The sequence below is a fragment of the Myxocyprinus asiaticus genome, chromosome 23 (assembly GCF_019703515.2).
Source record: "Myxocyprinus asiaticus isolate MX2 ecotype Aquarium Trade chromosome 23, UBuf_Myxa_2, whole genome shotgun sequence".
NCBI lineage: Eukaryota > Metazoa > Chordata > Actinopteri > Cypriniformes > Catostomidae > Myxocyprinus > Myxocyprinus asiaticus.
Window position 1 is genome coordinate 20039860 of NC_059366.1, and position 20667 is coordinate 20060526.

At 37.7% G+C, this 20667-nt stretch overlaps 1 protein-coding gene across 1 annotated transcript; it reads left to right on the forward strand.

Annotated features, from left to right (window-relative positions):
• The first annotated feature begins 585 nt into the window (after positions 1-585).
• On the forward strand, positions 586-20392 carry LOC127413592 (transmembrane 9 superfamily member 3). Its single transcript, XM_051650848.1, has 15 exons — positions 586-802; positions 5408-5603; positions 6052-6174; positions 10777-10937; positions 11188-11265; positions 11440-11571; positions 11856-12022; positions 13005-13099; positions 13318-13448; positions 17162-17301; positions 17533-17601; positions 17694-17840; positions 18018-18101; positions 18346-18422; positions 18569-20392. Exons 1-15 carry the CDS (start codon positions 710-712, stop codon positions 18634-18636), a joined length of 1761 nt encoding a protein of 586 aa, XP_051506808.1. The 5' UTR covers positions 586-709; the 3' UTR covers positions 18637-20392.
• Positions 20393-20667: the final 275 nt, after the last annotated feature.

The window sequence follows — 20667 nt, forward strand, 5'->3', positions numbered from 1 at the left end:
CATACATGTATGAAGTACAGATGTAACCTTGTTGTTATTTGTGATGATTTTAAGTTGCTTTTGCCAAGTGTTATGTCATGCCATAACGACATTTTAGACCAGCAAAATAACAATTCTGCCTCGTCTTAAACCTGTATAATTTGATAGCTGTCTGAATTTATAATTGGCCTCACAGGTTAATGTTAACTGAAGCCCCTTTTAAATGTATTCTAATGACTGAAGCTTGATGACGAATAACAGTGGTGTTTAATGAATTAAATAAACGTAAATATTAAATCAACTCCAAGTTTCTGTCTCCAAGGTTTACGGATTAGGCATAACTTTCTATTCCCGACATAATTCCAAGATCATAGCAAGGACCAGCCAAGCAATCTGGTTAGTAACATCCTGCTGGAACGACATACTTTCCCACAGCTTCTGTTTGCGCTCAGATGACGTGGCCATGAGTGGCGAAGCGGTGCGAGAGGATCGTTTCCTTACTCAACGGTAACTATTCGCTCTCTCCGACGATAGGTCAAAGTTGCCCATGTGATCTATTCGCACCAATCAGCGCTGATCGCGTTGATCACTCGCTAAACAGTTTTACGACAAACTCGGATGCGACCATCTCAAGGCAACCACTGTCAAAGAACCAGGAAGAAGGAAGGTGGGATAGCCCCCCAAATAAGATACCATCTCAAATCAGTCGGAGAACTTAACCTAGGAAGTCATGGGGCTCTCCAGGTGGAAAATTGCTGTGGCTGTCTTGACGACTGTTTTAAGTTCACTACTGCCAGCGCGAGCAGATGAGCACGAACACAAGGTAAGAGGAGTTGCGGGCCGGGAAGACGTCTCTGTGTGTATAGCCTTTAAAGACGATGGATATTAGGCTGGTTGCTTTGACAAAAGTGCCGAACACCAAAGGACTGGAATAAAAACAAAAATACGCACGAATGTGTCTGCTGGAACAAATGCTAAGCACATCAGTTGCTACGTGGTCAGAAACTAACTAGCTTTAGCTTGAACTGGCTAGCTTAGCTTTAGCTATTCCATTGCATTATGTGGTGCGAACAGCAGGACTCTGTTCGATTTTATGTGGTTGTATGTGGCATTCCAAGTATAATGTCATTCATAGCGTAATATATCGATATGTTCTGTGCTTTTCTGTTGTGTATGCGCGAGATTACGCAGAAGGATCGGTTTATCATCGTTAGCTTCAATATGTCCGTTTACACACACACACATATCCGGTTCGTTTAGTCATTTATATCGTTGCTACGTTCTGATAGCTCTACTGATAAGACGTTTGCCTTGCATTTGAGGTGGCTTTAAGTGCCCTAGTAGTGCGCCCACGTGCCACGTAAGAATTCAATTCACATTTCACACACTTACTCCAAAATCTAATGAGCTGTCTACTGTCATGACAACATTTTTGGGCATCATAGACGCGCTTGAATCTCTTATGTCACGAAGATGCTTCCAGAATTCATTAACAGACTTTGACAGGGATGTTTTTTGTTCATTGGTGCAGATGATATGAAAGCTTTGAATTGTATAAAACAAATGATTCAACATGAATCCAGTGATCTTTACTATGCACCGTGGTTGACATTTACTTTTACTGGAGCTCAATATAGCCCTGTCACAGAATTATACCCAACCACATAAGATTGGTTAATATTATGTTTTCATACACACATAGGTCTACCTTAACTTGCAGGTGTCATGTCTCTGATCTGTAGCTTCTGATGGTAATTGTTTCCTTGAATTCCAAAATGAATTTGTCTTGGTGACAGAAGCTTCCAGCGGACAGATAATATGACAGCGGGATACAGATAATAAAAATAAAAAGTTATTGAGAGAAATACACAGTAGAAGTGAATAATGTATGTACAAATGTGCTATATACAGAGATAGCGTTATGTGCATTGTGCAAGTGAATTGTAATGTGCAGAAGTGCTTGGGTCTGTTGTCAACATTAATGTTATATTATTTGAATATTAGGCTAATCAACAGAGCATTAATCGCTATAAAATCTCTTGTGTCTGTTTTGAGGTGCAGTGTATCTCAAATAGCCTAACATATGTCAGTTGTGTTACTTATAAAGCAACTTTGATTTCACAGCTCTGACAGCACTGCTGCATGCTTATTTTTGTTCTATTGGTTCAGATGTCCCATAACGCTAACCTGATTTACAGGATCTCTGCCTTTCTTCTGACAACTTTAAACACCCATTAAGATTGCCATCTGAATGAATTATATTTAATGTCTAGTGGGTACCAGATTATGTCTGATGACTTTATGGTGTGCATCAATATAGTGACAATGTGCTAGAAATACAACATGGTGCTATTAAAGAATTGACAAAAAGCATTGCTTCCTGTGTCATATGGCCTTCCTACTACATTGGGTAAATTCATGGAATCTGCACAGGTATTATGGATTAACTCAATTATACATCAAGTATCCTCCTGACCTGATTCACACTGCTAAGATAAGATACGGGTTTAGCTAAGATCAGTTTGCAGAATTTTGATACCTAGATGTGGGATACCTTTTTTTGCTGAAAAAGTCACATCCATCCGAGCATTTTGTTGTAATGCTTGGTTGGATGAATCCCTCTCCTACAAGAGGTTTTCTGTATTGGCTAACAGTTATTAGTTCAGTTTGGTTAAAAAGGAAATTGGATATTTGTTGATATAATCAAATCGTCAGTCTTATTCCAACAGTCATTTTGCTTAAGATTTTTTTTTTTTATTCATTGTTTTCCGAGTCTATAGTTTCTAGTCTTTGTGTTGTGCTGCAAAACCGGAAAATTGAAGGCCTTCCCCTTCTGTGAACTACGAATCCACTGGCTGTTCAACTTTTACATTGGACAGTTTTAGGCTTTAGGCTAATGTATTTGTACATTTTCAAAACTGGTTTGGCAGCTGCCGTTTAGTATGTGTATTATCAGTGAGCGTCCTACCCTTTTTTTTTTCTTCTTGGCAGTGATGCTACCTAACTGCAGTATAGTTGATGTTTACATGCTGTTTTAATCACCCAGATGTAACTAATTACTCAACATTTTTAGATAAATCACCAATACATTTTTTTGGTGCATCTGTTGATTTAAGTAATTTAGTTAGTATTTGGTTACTCGTGGTATGGAGTTACCAGATAAAAGGTGTGTAACGTTAAATTTTTGTTGCTCAGGTATGCTGAATGTTGTTTCAGTATACATATAAATATAACTTGTATCTTTTTTTATTAGTGTTGTCATGGTACCACAATTTCAGTTGTCGGTACCAATACCAATTTCGGTACCACAGCATAAATATGCTATATGACAATGTGCTTTTGAACACACCTGTTTAGCCTATTAAAAAAGTTAAATTTCAATGTAAAAAATAAATTAAAAGAAATGCATGTTCCCTCAAATGTTTTTCAATCAAGGATCCATTGCTTAAGTGTCTAATTAGCACCCTACTGAAATCTGTTTTATTCTTTACCAAATCATGTTTTCCTTTTTGTTATTATTATTATTATTTTCCAGAACTACATGTTTTAGTTTAATTTAATTTCATCATCAAAATGGTGTTGATAATCAATTCATTCTTAAATCATTTAACAAGTGAAAATAGAACTTTTCAACATGTCATTGCATTTTTTTGCTAAACTTTTATTCAAACAGCAGTCTTGCTTGTGATATATTGCTTAATTACTGTTATTATTTATTATTATTATTATCATTACAGTGAATATTAAATTTTACCATACAGTTGTAATATATTTCTCTCACAAATTCTTGTATTTCAGGGCTCTAGCTTATATTTTGAAATGTGCTTTTATTATGACGTGTATTTTTGGCCTGAATCTTCACTTTCCGGATAAACAGTTTGCGACATGGAGACTTTTAAGTCACTTCTACTTTGAAATCTCATCTCTTTACACGGGCCTTTGAGTCTGACAAATGAAATGTAGGATACAGTTTTGGAGTGTTTGTATTTTGTGTTATATATTACTGGTGTTTGTGTATGTGGTAATTTTGAAATGTGTTATGTTTTAAATTGTATTACTGTGAAGCACTTTGGTCAACTCTGTTGTTTTAAATGCGATATAAATAAAGCTGAGTTGAGATTAAAGCGCAAATGCTGTGATTTAATTATATAAATATGTAGTTTACATGTGCTGTGTGATTCACAGTAGCTTAGTGCTTTGCTCTGTCATCTCATACAACCTGAATGATTCTCAGTGTCTGTGGAGTTTACAGTGTTTGAGTGGTCGGACTTATGCATTCCTTCAAAGTATGCATCTCTTCCACACTAAGATTGCATCCTTTTTCTTTTTTTTTCTTTTCTCCCCAATTTGGTATGCCCAATTCCCAATGCGCTCTAGGTCCTCGTGGTGGCGTAGTGACTCGCCTCAATCCGGGTGGCGGAGGATGAATCTCAGTTGCCTCCGCGTCTGAGACAGTCAATCCGTGCATCTTAACATGTGGCTTGTTGAGCGCATTACCACGGAGACCTAGCGCATGTGGAGGCTCATGCTATCCTTCGCGGCATCCACGCACAACTCTGCCACGTGCCTCACAGAGAGCGAGAACCACATTATAGTGACCACGAGGAGGTAACCCAACGTGACTGTACCCACCCTAGCAACTGGGCCAGTTGGTTGCTTTGGAAGCCTGACTGGAGTCTCTCAGCACGCCCTGGATTCGAACTTGCGACTTCATGCATGGGTTAACCCAGGCCCCCTAAGATTGCATCCTTTAGCGGTTTAACAAATCACACTAGGACATGTCACGATTTTAATTTGATTAATTGGCCATTTCAGTGTAAGGAGTAACAGAGCACCCGCTCAAAATGAGCATTTTTAAAGCTGTCGTGTGTCAGTCATACTGCGTGCTGGTACCGGATTGAGTCGGTGCTCTGGACTACCAGTACTGCAGAAACACTGATATCTTATTTATTTTAGTATCGATTGGTACCGAAGTACCGGTATTTTTGTCAACACTACCCTGGACATAAGAGAGAGTGTGTGACTTGGGAAATATGTTTTTTTTTTTTTTTTTTTCCTTAACCCAGTTTGAATGAAATCGAAGTTAGTTTTACACTATTAGTGGCAATAGTAGATGTGTGATGCACATGAAGCTGGTAAAGCAAGTTTTGAACAGTTTTACATCATCTATTGATTTATAGCATTTCTTTTGCATCATTTTCAGCAACCCATCGCTCATGCAGTTGTCATCATAGGCTTTTGTTTGTTTGGTTCAAATACAGTTAAAATGGGTAAAATCATCACAAAACATTCAGGCTATTTAAATCTCCCTCTCTTATTTTCTGTTTATTTGAAAACTTTGTCTTTTAAATTGTCATCTTAGGCTTTTGCAAACATTACAGAGAAGTAGATAAACAGATAGCTGATGAAAGTTCTCTTTCTTCTGCAGTACACAGATAAAGAGGAGGTGGTTCTATGGATGAATACAGTGGGCCCTTATCACAACAGACAGGAGACCTATAAGTACTTCTCCCTACCATTCTGTGTGGGCACCAAGAAAACTATTAGTCATTATCATGAGACGTTAGGAGAGGCGCTGCAAGGAGTTGAATTGGAGTTCAGTGGTCTGGACATCAAGTTCAAAGGTAAAGGTTTTAACCTCTTCAGTTGAAGCATGTCAAGGTTTTACTGAAGGCAGGGAAAGAAATGTCACAATCGTTAAACAGAGTATGTAATGTACACTCATACCGGCCTGCAAAGGAAAAAAACACATAAACCAAACCAACATGAAAATGAGAAAAATGGATTCAAAGTGTTTCAGCTTTGGTGTGTATTTTGTACTTGCTGCATTTTTTACACTTTTACTCTGAATCTGAACATGTGCTTGAGCCAAAACCATCTGTCACAGGACAGATCATCTTGTAAAAGACCTAATTCTGGGCATAACTCGATTTTGACAAAATGTGGTTACTTCATTTTGCCTTTGCAAGACAGCATAGTTGCAAAAGTGTGACATGCAGAAGGCTGGTAAGAATGAGGTTCTGCTGCTCTTGAGGTGATTGTAAAAATGGAATTTGGATTTGTCTTTTACAGACGAGGTGATGCAATCAACATACTGCGAAATTGAGCTGGATAAAGCTAAACGAGATGCGTTTGTCTATGCCATCAAAAACCACTACTGGTACCAAATGTACATAGATGACCTTCCCATCTGGGGTGAGTAGCTCAGAAATGCTTGCCAAAATCTATGAAGACAAAGGGATTGGAAAGTCAAGTCTCTTAAGTGTACAAAATCCAAACACTGGTTATCTTAGCAGATTTTTTTCCTGCGTTTTTTAGACCGCTGAGTGCTGCACACATGCTAGTTGACTTGTGCCCCTTTTTACTAAAATGGTGCTGGTGCCGTAGTCAGTATACATAATGAATAAAAATCATAGCAGTCAATTGACATGTGATATTTGTAAATACAATCATTCAAGAACCACTTTTTCTTTGGTGGAAACGTGTGGAACGGGGCCAGACTGGGCTCTTGCAATTTGTTGGTTGAAAAGGGGTAGGCTATTAGTTTGCTTTAGGTTTTGGTACATTTGTACAATCACGCCTTGCATGTGAAAAACATTGTATGCAATGTGTTTCTTTTTCTGTTGCTTTAAAAAAAAAAAAAAAAAAAAAAAGGGAACACAATCAATTTTTTAATTTTTCATTTTTCTGTATTCCAGAAGATTAAATATCTTCTGTTAGCTTCCGCATTCTTCTCCCTCTAAGCTTTTAATAGATCTTGGACCTCAGATAAACAGGCACGGATTAACCACAGGGCCGACTGGGCTGTTGCCCACAGGCCTCTAAACCCAAGGGGCCTCGAGCCCTAAACCAACTTTTTTTTTCTTTTTTTTTATTGGGATATCTATTATAAATCCAAGTAAATGTCAGCCTTATATAAAATACCAGTTGTTTGGCCAAATGCGTGCTGGACTACAGAAGCGCAAGCACAGGCACTCGAATGCGCTTTCAGGGAATCTGTGTCTCACAGGCGCAGCATGTTTATTTGAAGGACTATAAAGAACAGCCTCTGATTAGCAAAAGGCTTGCAAACACAAAGATAAGGTGCAGTCTACTTGCAAAGCTGATGGTTTAAATTCATTTGTTAATGTATATACGAATGTTTAAGTCCTGCAAACATTAAATGTTTAATGAAAAAGCAAAAGATGCCTTAATAGCCTAACTACAGGTGCATCTCAATAAATTAGAATGTCGTGGAAAAGTTCATTTATTTCAGTAATTCAACTCAAATTGTGAAACTCGTGTATTAAATAAATTCAGTGCACACAGACTGAAGTAGTTTAAGTCTTTGGTTCTTTTAATTGTGATGATTTTGGCTCACATTTAACAAAAACCCACCAATTCACTATCTCAATAAATTAGAATATGGTGACATGCCAATCAGCTAATCAACTCAAAACACCTGCAAAGGTTTCCTGAGCCTTCAAAATGGTCTCTCAGTTTGGTTCACTAGGCTACACAATCATGGGGAAGACTGCTGATCTGACAGTTGTCCAGAAGACAATCATTGACACCCTTCACAAGGAGGGTAAGCCACAAACATTCATTGCCAAAGAAGCTGGCTGTTCACAGAGTGCTGTACCCGAGCATGTTAACAGAAAGTTGAGTGGAAGGAAAAAGTGTGGAAGAAAAAGATGCACAAGCAACCGAGAGAACCGCAGCCTTATGATTGTCAAGCAAAATCGATTCAAGAATTTGGGTGAACTTCACAAGGAATGGACTGAGGCTGGGGTCAAGGCATCAAGAGCCACCACACACAGACGTGTCAAGGAATTTGGCTACAGTTGTCGTATTCCTCTTGTTAAGCCACTCCTGAACCACAGACAACGTCAGGGGCGTCTTACCTGGGCTAAGGAGAAGAAGACCTGGACTGTTGCCCAGTGTTCCAAAGTCCTCTTTTCAGATGAGAGCAAGTTTTGTATTTCATTTGGAAACCAAGGTCCTAGAGTCTGGAGGAAGGGTGGAGAAGCTCATAGCCCAAGTTGCTTGAAGTCCAGTGTTAAGTTTCCACAGTCTGTGATGATTTGGGGTGCAATGTCATGTGCTGGTGTTGGTCCATTGTGTTTTTTGAAAACCAAAGTCACTGCACCCGTTTACCAAGAAATTTTGGAGCACTTCATGCTTCCTTCTGCTGACCAGCTTTTTAAAGATGCTGATTTCATTTTCCAGCAGGATTTGGCACCTGCCCACACTGCCAAAAGCACCAAAAGTTGGTTAAATGACCATGGTGTTGGTGTGCTTGACTGGCCAGCAAACTCACCAGACCTGAACCCCATAGAGAATCTATGGGGTATTGTCAAGAGGAAAATGAGAAACAAGAGACTGAAAAATGCAGATGAGCTGAAGGCCACTGTCAAAGAAACCTGGGCTTCCAAACCACCTCGGCAGTGCCACAAACTGATCACCTCCATGCCACACCGAATTGAGGCAGTAATTAAAGCAAAAGGAGCCCCTACCAAGTATTGAGTACATATACAGTAAATGAACATACTTTCCAGAAGGCCAACAATTCACTAAAAATGTTTTTTTTATTGGTCTTATGATATATTATAATTTTTTGAGATAGTGAATTGGTGGGTTTTTGTTAAATGTGAGCCAAAATCATCAAAATTAAAAGAACCAAAGACTTAAACTACTTCAGTCTGTGTGCATTGAATTTATTTAATACACGAGTTTCACAATTTGAGTTGAATTACTGAAATAAATGAACTTTTCCACGACATTCTAATTTATTGAGATGCACCTGTATGTGCACGGTAACATTTTGTAATATTTTGTTAAACGCGAGAGTTCACAAACAGTTTTTCTGTTATTTGTCGGGACTCGGGAATAAGGAACGTTTATTGCCAAAGATGCGTCAAACTCAAATTACCAGGGAATAAAGTGCACAGTGAGCTATGAGCCTAAATAGCACAATACATGGATCGTTAAATGATAAAATCACAATAATGTCGAACATAAAAAAATCTCTGTCACTGCCTGCAACATAGTTGGCCTATTCTTAAACGATGGAAAATGCGTAATTCTTCTTGGGCAGGTTCACGTTTCTGTGAGGCAGTTAATGCTAGTATTATGTGCGTGGAGAGGGCCAACTTGCACAATTAGGCAAGACCCCTATTGGAGCCCCTGTCGTGGGGCTTGGGGGGTGTTTAGTGTGGTTACACTGTTGCAGTTTATTAGCCTCTTTGGAATACTTTGTTTTTAAATGATTTAGCATTTAACTTATGTAATTATTGTCTGCACACAAGCAAAGGGCAGAAAAAATGGTGGCTCACCATTTATCAAACGCTGAAACTTTGCTAGGTGAAAAACAATCTAGAATCATGTATAGCAGTGTAACGGTCACATTAAGTCATCTTTGCAACCTGAACATAATCAGAATGTCGAATCTTTTTCACACCTGCATTGAAAAAGCTAGATGCAGTGCAACAAATGGTGAAACAGAATGCAGATGTCTCGAGATGCATTAATAAATATTGAAGTTCATTTTCATTTAACACAGTGTCTAAAAAAATGGTCTTGCGTGGGATGCTGAAAAAAGTGAGATGTTGCACAAGGATTAAAAAAAAACGTCTGTCCAGTGCATTTACTTAGGAAAAACTATTGAAAGACAGTGCAGACACATGTGTGAACAGCCCCTAAATCTACTTGAAAACTTGACCCGAACCTGGCCCAAAAGCCCAAAGGTATCGTCGGACTCAGATCAGGCTGAAGACCTCTATTACACTTGAAGAATAACCGAATAGTGATTTTGGTATTTGAATACAGGCGCGTCGAGCAGTTAACCGAATTCCAACTGTCCGTTCACATCCCTATTTATAACGCCTGATTTTGGTTCAGTTCATAATCCGAAAGTAAATGTAAATGTAAGAATGCATAAAGGTGTCATGCAGTATTATTATTATTATTATTATTATTATTATTATTATTCATTGGGCATGGTGGGCCTCTATGGTGTACTGGCCCATGGGCCTCTCAGTTCTTAATCCGTCCTTGCAGATAACGCATGTCACTAAGCCATTTATTTATTCTCAAAGTCATGCAAACCTCTCTGTCCAGTCTTTATTTAAAAATGTCAGTGTCTGAGAGGGAAATACATTTATTGAAGTAATTTTAAATTAGCTATTTCCTCCAGGGGACTTATAACATTATCATTTAACAGTATTAATCTCTCGAAAGTGTCTTCCTAAGTGTTAAACCATTGTTTTGGAAGAGCATTGGGGTTAAGTGTAGGAATTGTTGAACGTAAATTTAGGTAAGGATATTTGATTATGGGCAGAAAAGAAAATGGGCTTTAACTGTTCTGTTAGTGAGCAAGAAAAATTCAAGATATGGCTTGCATTCTTTGAAAGTAACTTTGTCTCAATTTTATTTTTCTGTTGAAAACAGTTGGGAATGTTATTGAAACATGCCACCAAGTTTTTCCTTAATATGGGCAGTTCCCAGGACTGCTCTTTTTTTATGGTTGCTCAAGTGGTTCTTGAAAGGCCATTTGCAATGCATTTACTGTAACTTCTGAAATCTGATGTATTTCTGATGAAATGGAATATTCAAGGGGGAAATAATGTACAGTGGGACTTTATTTTATACATTCTTGATGGATTGAATTGTGAAAAGTTCACAGCCTTTGTTACGTAGACAGAAAAATTGTACACTGAATCATTCACAATAAAACCAGGGACATTTATTACAAAATTCAAAAATGCATTGGTTGTTGTATGCATTGTAAATTGAAGTATTTTTGTGGGATTATTTAAGGAATTGTTGGTGAAGCTGACGAGAATGGGGACGACTTTTATCTCTGGACTTACAAAAAGCTGGAGATCGGATACAATGGGAATAGGATCGTGGATGTTAACCTGACCAGCGAGGGGAAAGTAAAGCTTGTGCCAAACACAAGAATTGCCATGTCTTACTCGGTGAGTAAAACTTTCCCGAACCTGAGAAATCTGCAAATACTGCAGAAATTTCTTTTGAAACTATGGTGTGGTTTGTCTTTATTTAGCATTTTTCAGTACCCTTAGCATTGCTACATTGCCCATGCAAAATAAATCCCAATGCTTATTATGAGAAATAAATCAGTGTTGCCTTAGATAATGGATGCTTTATCCCATTTTTTGGATTGGACCATGTGGTGTGTGACTACAGTCTTAACGGTAATATTCACAGGTGAAATGGAAGAAATCTGATGTGAAATTTGAGGATAGATTCGACAAATACCTTGATCCATCCTTCTTTCAACACAGAGTAAGTGCTGCATATGTTTGCTAGTGCTTCTCATGTTGTCATATTATGATTAGAAGATGGTTTTGATTAAAAGATTATTAAAAACCAAACCCAAGTACAAAATTCTATCCCATCTTATATGAAATATGCTGACTGATGTATAAAATGTGTTTTTCATGGTTTTACACTTGACAGATTCACTGGTTCTCAATATTCAACTCCTTTATGATGGTGATTTTCCTCGTGGGCCTTGTTTCAATGATTCTAATGAGGACATTAAGGAAAGACTATGCCAGATACAGCAAAGAAGAGGAAATGGATGACATGGTGATCATTTTCACTTGCTATTCATTGAATGAATTACGCTAATTGATCTATTACCTTTAATTTACTAATTTGGCTCATCTCGTCTTTGTGATGAAGTGTGACCCCACAATGACTGTGTTTCAGCTCTTATAACAGTTACTCTCTATCTCAATAATGTCATGCCAAGACTCTTTCAGGGTTAGCATATTCCTCTCTGCATTGTATCACTATAAACGCAACACATATTCTCACTCCCACCCTCTATATTTCTTGCCATCTTTATCTCTTTTATTCCTTGCTCTCAGGATCGTGATCTTGGTGATGAATATGGATGGAAGCAGGTTCACGGAGATGTGTTCAGGCCGTCCAGCCACCCTCTGATCTTCTCCTCCCTCATTGGCTCTGGATGTCAGATCTTCTCTGTTTCCCTTATAGTCATTATTCTGGCCATGATTGAGGACTTGTATACAGAGTGAGTTACACTTCTTACTTTTAGGGTAATAATGAACTCCTTGCCTGTATCAATATATTGTTTAATTAGCGTGTATAGATGAAATTACTGAGACGTCACACCGCAGGCCACCACGCTTCCGGGTTCTTTTGAGCAGCAGCTTTCAGTGGTAGATATGAGCAGCGATTTAAATATCTGTAAAGCATTATATAATCCTATAACGTTTAAGTTATTATAAAGGGCTGTCTATGGTTTATAATGAAGAAATATATGTAGGTTTCTTTGAACTATCGATGAAACCAGTTTTAACGTTTTTCAGTAGGTCTGTATGATTTAGTTGTACATGTAATTGGCCCGGTTGCTAGGGAGGGTAGAGCCACATGGGGTAACCTCCTCTTGGTCGCTATAATGTGTGGTTCTCGCTCTCGGTGGGGCATGCGGTGAGTTGTGCGTGGATGCCACGGAGAATAGTGTGGGCCTCCACATGTGCTACGTCTCCGTGGCAACGCACTCAACAAGCCACGTGATAAGATGCGCGGATTGACGGTCTCAGACATGGAGGCAACTGTCAGCCACCCTGATTGAGGGGATTCACTACGCCACCACGAGGACTTAGAGCGCATTGGGAATTGGGCATTCCAAATTGAAAAAAAAAAAAAAAAAGCCCAAATCTCCAATAATCTTTCGGAAATGGGGTGTCATCACCACAAATAGCACTTTTTGGGCATTTTCAGCTCATTTTGAACGAAGCGCATTGACAGCAGTTTTTTCTGGGGTACCAAAAGGACACGGAAGTGCCGCCACCTAACGTTTGTTTGTAGACAGTAACTTCATCTATAAAATAGTTATTAAAATTATGTATAATGATGATGAGTTCTAATATACAGTACGTTTGGACATTTATGCAACTCTGATCTTGTAGACCTGTACTGTGATTAATTCTCTGATGTAGTTTGAACCTAACATAGAGCAGAAGCTCACAGTTTCATGTTTGTCATTGTAGGAGAGGGTCCATGCTTAGTACTGCCATATTTGTGTATGCTGCCACCTCCCCAGTCAATGGTTACTTTGGTGGAAGTCTGTACGCTAAACAAGGAGGTATGCAAACTAACATATGCAATACAGAAAGCTTGCAATTTCCTTTTTAAACACTTCTTTTTTGTGTGTGTGTGTGTATCTGTTTCAAAAATTATCTTTTTCAAAGTTATTTTAATGAAGGTATTCTAGTAATTGTAGAATGTGAATTCATGTCTTTTGTTTTTCAGCAGAATGTAAATATGATTTTTATGTTCCAATTATTCTGTATATTTGGGCAGGGAGAAGATGGATAAAGCAAATGTTTATAGGAGCTTTTCTGATTCCTGCCATGGTGTGTGGCACAGCGTTCTTCATCAATTTCATCGCCATCTACTACCACGCCTCCAGAGCCATCCCATTTGGCACCATGGTGAGTTTTTTCTTCTGCTTCATACAGCGTGTAGTAGAACAACAATGTCAATATCCTAGTTTCCATCCACTTTTCACGCTATTTTGTTATCGACAAAGTGAAAATGCATAAAACATTTTTTTGCAAAATTTGCAGTCTTCTGCCTGTTCCCATTCAAATGGCCTTTTATCGATAAAAATGGTGTGCGTGATGACGTCATGCCTAAAAAAACACTTTGTCGCATAAGTTTGGGTTTATCGCAAAAGAAATCTGCCCTTAAGCCATTTCCATTCAGAAATGTGTGTTTATCACTAATTCGCCTCCCAGCTGTACCTAATTTTTTGTTTTGGTAAAATGAGGAGAGTATTGAGACAATTCATTGAAATTAGACAGCTTACTGTCATTTTAATTTCACAAATAAGTACAATCAGAAGAGGAGGAATTGCAATCAAAAGGGAACAGTTGTCCTTCTGATAGGACTGTAATATTGGTCCTAATGTTGCGCCAATCACAGGTTGCCATCGGTTCCGACCCGAATGTGAATCGTCACGGCCCTGTTCAAGCTGGAAACCTGCACCAAGTAGCGGGGGAAATTTTCGGTCTTAGTATAAGGACTGTCTGTCGATGTGTATATGCTGTGTGCACAGCTATTAAAGAAAAACTGATGCGGTGTAATATCAGGGTTTACATATATGATACATTCCTGATATTCAATAGGCTATTCTGAACAATCATCTAATCTAAAGCATCGCCATCACAACTGCATTATGTCCCGCATATTTGTCCAGCAACTTTTAACGACCAACTGAACTTGATTATCATCTAAAATTAATTTTAGCGTCATAATTTACATTTTCTAAAGAAGCTCAGCAAATGCGATCCGAGGTAAAGAGGGTTAGATTTAAAATATTTAAAAGTTTTAAAAGGTTCAAAAGCTCGTTTTCTGAAAGTGAACTCCGCATTGGACAAATAGTTCTGATAGTTTATAGTCTTGAAGTGTAGAAAATGTCATTCAGCTGACTTTATTCATCTACAGAACAGGGTAAGGCTAATTTAAGTTTGTGTAAATTTTTAAAAATAAAAATATAATTTTTTTCATTTGGTAATTTATTTTTTTTAATTTAATGCGTTTTTCGTTTGGTAATTTATTTAATTTAATATAGGGAATTTTGCCAGCATTTTTTCAAAAGTATAAACAATAATTTTATAGAATTGGGTTATGTTAGTGTTCCAAAAAAGCACACTTAAGCTTTTCTCATAGGATTGTGCATATATTTTAATTTAAAACATCTTTGTGCACAGAAATTATATGTTTTTTGTATTGTGGGCTAATTCCGTGACTGCCGTCTATTATTTTGAATGGTGTGAAAAGGCAACTTTAATAAATAAACGGATGCCTACCGCGATAAAATTAATTGCAAAGAGTGACCATTCATTTGTTCTCTGTGCAATTCTCCATGTGCATGATACAAGATATTTGTGTTGGCACTCCTGGAAGTGTCATGTTTGCAGCGATCGGATCTTTAGGCCGTTAAGACCAATCCATAATAACGTACAATAAATTAGCTTTCAAGGATGTATACCTTGTTGTCATGATTAACACAGGCTAACAATTTGGGTAAATTCTGTCATGTGACACTATATTTTTGCGTTAATGGCAATTTTCTCGACAAAAAGTGTTTCCAAACCAGTTTTTCACGACATTTGATGTATCGACACAGACTTTATGTGCTAGAGTTAAACGGAAAAATATTATGTCGACACTTGTGAAATTTTAGCGTAATTTGCGTTTCCATCAGCTTAATTTTGATGCGCTAAAACTTTTTTCGTAAAAAATCCTTGGATGGAAACGTTGTTAATGTACCTATATGTACATTATATGTATACACAGTGGTGTGAAAAAGTGTTTGCCCCCTTCCTGATTTCTTATTTTTTTGCATGTTTGTCACACTTAAATGTTTCAGATCATCAAACAAGTTTAAATGTTAGTCAAAGATAACACAAGTAAACACAAAATGCAGTTTTTAAATGAAGGTTGTTATTATTAGGGGAAAACAAAATCCAAACCTACATGACCCTGTGTGAAAAAGTGTTTGCCCCACCTGTTAAAACATAACATAACTGTGGTTTATCACACCTGAGTTCAATTTCTCTAGCCATACCCAGGCCTGATTACTGCCACACCTGTTCTCAATCAAGAAATCACTTAAATAGGACCTGCCTGACAAAGTGAAGTAGACCAAAAGATCTTCAAAAGCTAGACATCATGCCGAGATCCAAAGAAATTCAGGAACAAATGAGGAAGAAAGTAATTGAGATCTATCAGTCTGGAAAAGGTTATAAAGCCATTTCTAAAGCTTTGGGTCTCCAGAGAACCACAGTGAGAGCCATTATCCACAAATGGCGAAAACATGGAACAGTGGTGAACCTTCCCAGGAGTGGCCGGCCGACCAAAATTACCCCAAGAGCGCAGCGACGACTCATCCAAGAGGTCACAAAAGACCCCACAACAACATCCAAAGAACTGCAGGCCTCACTTGCCTCAGTTAAGGTCAGTGTTCATGACTCCACCATAAGAAAGAGACTGGGCAAATATGGCCTGCATGGCAGAGTTCCAAGACGAAAACCACTGCTGAGCAAAAAGAACATTAAGGCTCGTCTCATTTTTGCCAGAAAACATCTTGATGATCCCCAAGACTTTTGGGAAAATACTCTGTGGACTGACGAGACAAAAGTTGAACTTTTTGAAGGTGTGTGTCCCATTGCATCTGGCGTAAAAGTAACACCGCATTTCAGAAAAAAAACATCATACCAACAGTAAAATATGGTGGTGGTAGTGTGATGGTCTGGGGCTGTTTTGCTGCTTCAGGACCTGGAAGACTTGCTGTGATAAATGGAACCATGAATTCTGCTGTCTACCAAAAAATCCTGAAGGAGAATGTCCGGCCATCTGTTCGTGACCTCAAGCTGAAGCGAACTTGGGTTCTGCAGCAGGACAATGATCCAAAACACACCAGCAAGTCCACCTCTGAATGGCTGAAGAAAAACAAAATGAAGACTTTGGAGTGGCCTAGTCAAAGTCCTGACCTGAATCCTGTTGAGATGCTGTGGCATGACCTTAAAAAGGCAGTTCATGCTCGAAAACCCTCCAATGTGGCTGAATTACAACAATTCTGCAAAGATGAGTGGGCCAAAATTCCTCCACAGCGCTGTAAAAGACTCATTGCAAGTTATCGCAAATGCTTGATTGCAGTTGTTGCTGCTAAGGGTGGCCCAACCAGTTATTAGGTTTAGGGGGCAATCACTTTTTCACACAGGGCCATGTAGGTTTGGATTTTGTTTTCCCTTAATAATAACAACCTTCATTTAAAAACTGCATTTTGTGTTTACTTGTGTTATCTTTGACTAATATTTAAACTTGTTTGATGATCTGAAGCATTTAAGTGTGACAAACAGGCAAAAAAATAAGAAATCAGGAAGGGGGCAAACACTTTTTCACACCACTGTATATATATCGATCTTAGTCTGTTTTTACAACCAGGATCGCTTTGTTTCAGTTTTCAACAATTGAACTTTGTTGTAAGCATATTTGTGTCAATTAGTTTCTAATCCTTTTGAAGTTACACATGAAACTGATGGTTTACTCACTATGTAGTCTTACAGCATTCATAGTGTGCTCTAAATCTGGTTGCATCCATTGAATTTCAATCTATATTTCTTGTTTGTTTGATCAGGTTGCAGTCTGCTGCATCTGTTTCTTTGTCATTCTACCTCTAAACTTGGTGGGGACAATTCTGGGCAGGAACCTCTCTGGCCAGCCAAACTTCCCTTGCAGAGTCAATGCTGTACCCAGGCCCATCCCAGAGAAGAAATGGTAACCTGAACCATGATTTGCACCACAGGCTGTCTCATACCTGCTGGTTGTCTTTGATTTCTTTGTGTGTTTTGCATATACCTGTGCATGGTGTTTTTGTTTCTGTAATTTTTCTGTAATGGTCAGACATTATAAAGGTTGTCTACATACAATCTAATTATCATAGGAGAATGAGACTAGTCGTTTGTTTTAAATGTCTGTCTCATTACTAAATATTTCTGTGTTTTGCAGGTTTATGGAACCAGCTGTTATTGTCTGTCTTGGTGGAATCCTTCCTTTTGGGTCAATATTCATCGAGATGTAAGTCTGCATACGGTCTATGTCTATATTTGGACCCAAAATTAACATGATTATCTGTAAGATACAAATAACCCTCTCGCTTTTTACTTCAGGTACTTCATTTTCACATCTTTCTGGGCCTACAAGATTTACTATGTCTATGGATTTATGATGCTTGTGTTGGTGATCTTGTGCATTGTGACAGTCTGTGTTACCATCGTCTGCACGTACTTTCTTCTCAATGCAGAAGATTATAGATGGTAAGGAGCAGTCACTTGCTGCTGTATTGTCTTTTTAGTTCTGTTTTTCTTGGCACTTTCATGTTATGCTTCCACTCATCTGGAATAAGATCACAGATTAGTTTAAATGTATTGGAAGAATGTGGATGAAATCATGAAACGGGATGAAAATAATTATCTTTTTTTTTTTTTTTTCAGGCAGTGGACAAGCTTTCTCTCTGCAGCCTCAACAGCAGTTTATGTTTACATGTACTCCTTCTACTACTATTTCTTCAAGACGAAGTAAGTTTATTTCATTTTCTTCAAATGTCTTGGTTATTGCAGCTCAATACATGAATACTCAAGTGAATTGCTACCCTAAATAGACTGGATTGCAGATGGGTTCTTAAACAGATTGATAGTTATATTAATAGTATTACCACGATTTTCACCCTTTTTAATTCAACATTATTGTTGTATTACTGGTCTGTGTAGCTATAGGGTCTTATTCCTCCAATTACAAGCCTTTACTATTTTTTCTTCCCAGGATGTATGGCTTATTTCAGACGTCATTCTACTTTGGCTACATGGCTGTGTTCAGTACTGCTCTGGGAATTATGTGTGGTGAGTACAGAAAGTAAACATTTGATGGTGTATACAGCCTTGTAATTTTCCTCACAATAATTCTGAGTTCCTGCTAAAGGGGAGAGGGAGATTTTGAATTGTACAACTTATTTGTTAACAAAAACCCATAATCTCTTTTTTCTTAGGAGCGGTGGGTTACATGGGAACCAGTGCCTTTGTAAGGAAGATCTACACAAATGTGAAAATCGACTAGAAACTCTGAAAATGATATGGCAGATCAGCTGACACCTCCTCCTGATCAAAGTGGGCACAAAGTCTCCATTTATTTTGCAAGAAGAGATTGTGGTATCTTTTACAAAATCTACTTTTCCATTTTCTCAGTGAATTAAAAGTTGTGACATGATGCATACACAAGGGTAAACCGAAAGGTGAAATAAACAGGACATTATTTTAATTTTTTTTATTTTATTCTGCTTTCTGTTTTTCCCTCTGGAGGAAATGTAGACCGTAAGTGCAGATAAAAGGGGAAAGAATGTTCACCACAATGTTGCTCCTATTTCTTATAACTCTATCGCACCCCAAAACCATTGAACAGATCTTTATTGATGGAATAGTCTTAGATCTCTTCAGTGAAGAGGCCAAAGTGTATTGAGAGCCTTTGTTCTATTGTATGAGAATATTGCAGAGTGGGGTTTACGTCCATCCTCTTGCTTATCTGTTTTGTATTACCGAGTCGTACAATGCCATTGTTGTAGTATTGTTTTACACACTTATGTATCACACCAAAAGCATAATGTGGTTTGCAATTCCAAAATGTTTATATATATATATATATATATATATATATATATATATATATATATATATATATATATATATATATATATATATATATAAATTTATATGAGAGAGAGAGATAAATCAATATGATGTGAAGCAGCCAGGTTTTAGCTCTACCTTTTGAGGGCATCTGTAGTTTAGGTCTGCAGATCAGAGCATTAAACCTGGCACCTCAAAAACAGTTTGCTGTCCACAACAGTCTATGGTCAGATGGATAATCTGAAATAATGATTTGGTGGGATTGTTTTAAAGGGTTGTGTGATGTGATATTCTTTTTTCCAGTTCAGTCTTATGTTATTGTTTGGGTTTGAAAGAAGTCTGCTCGTAATTATAATATATGGAGGAGGGCGGGGGCTGGGGTGACCATGTATATAACTTTAATGTAACTGTAGATGTAGATCCCAAATGTATTTCGGTTGTACAGATTTATTAAAGGGTGTTTTTTTTTTTTTTTTTCCTCTTTCTTTTATGGACAGCCAGTAAAAAGATTTTCTTTCCTTGTTTTGAAGGTCGGGGTGGGCTTGGTGGCAGTTACATCTTGCCTGATGCATGAATTTTTCACCAAATCATAAGATCAGACTGTTTATTTTTCATCATTGTTACACCTTGATGACCCCCTATCACTACCTTAGTTCATTATCCTGCATCTTGTAGAACAGTCTCAAAAACAAGTGCTTCACTGACTTTGTGCTGCTCATAGAGGAGATAATCATCAGCTTTTTATTATTATTATTATTATTATTATTATTATTTAAAGAGTTAAATGGCTGTTCATTGTCTCAGCCCTCATGCTTAATTTTGTATCCATGATCTGAACTAAAATTGTGACTGTCAGACACAATTAAGGCACACGTGCTTTCTGCAGACATACTGTACAAAGTGAAGTTCTTGTACACTTTACTGGATGTTTTCATGGGTACTAAGTGCAGAACACTTAGACCAAACTGTTGTTCTTTTTTTTCCCTTATGTTCCATTGTGTAAATACAGTATGTAACTAAAAAAAGTTTGAGAAGTGGCAAAGCCTTTTTCTAAATCTCATTCCTCCCAGTTTAAATGTTGATTTCTGATTCTTCATGTCATGTTCCATGTGAAGTCTAAAAAGACATTTTAAACAATATTAACTTGCTGTAAAAAGGACAAAAAGAAATAAAAATTGTTTTTGAGGTTATGTAGGCATGGTTTGTATATGAAGGGAAGGCTGTCATAATTAAACACTTCTGCCTAAGGACAGCAGAGTACTCAATTTTGAGAATAACAATATGTAATTGATTGCACTTTTCAGTCAATAGAACAAACATATGGTGTGATGGAAGCTTTGTCCATCTTCAACACTTATGTATATTTTAAGGAAATAGTTTTAGAAAAGAATGCAATTTGTCATAACTTGTTCATATGTGTGATGTGGGGTCCTGTGGTTAAGGATGAATATAAAACTCAGGAATT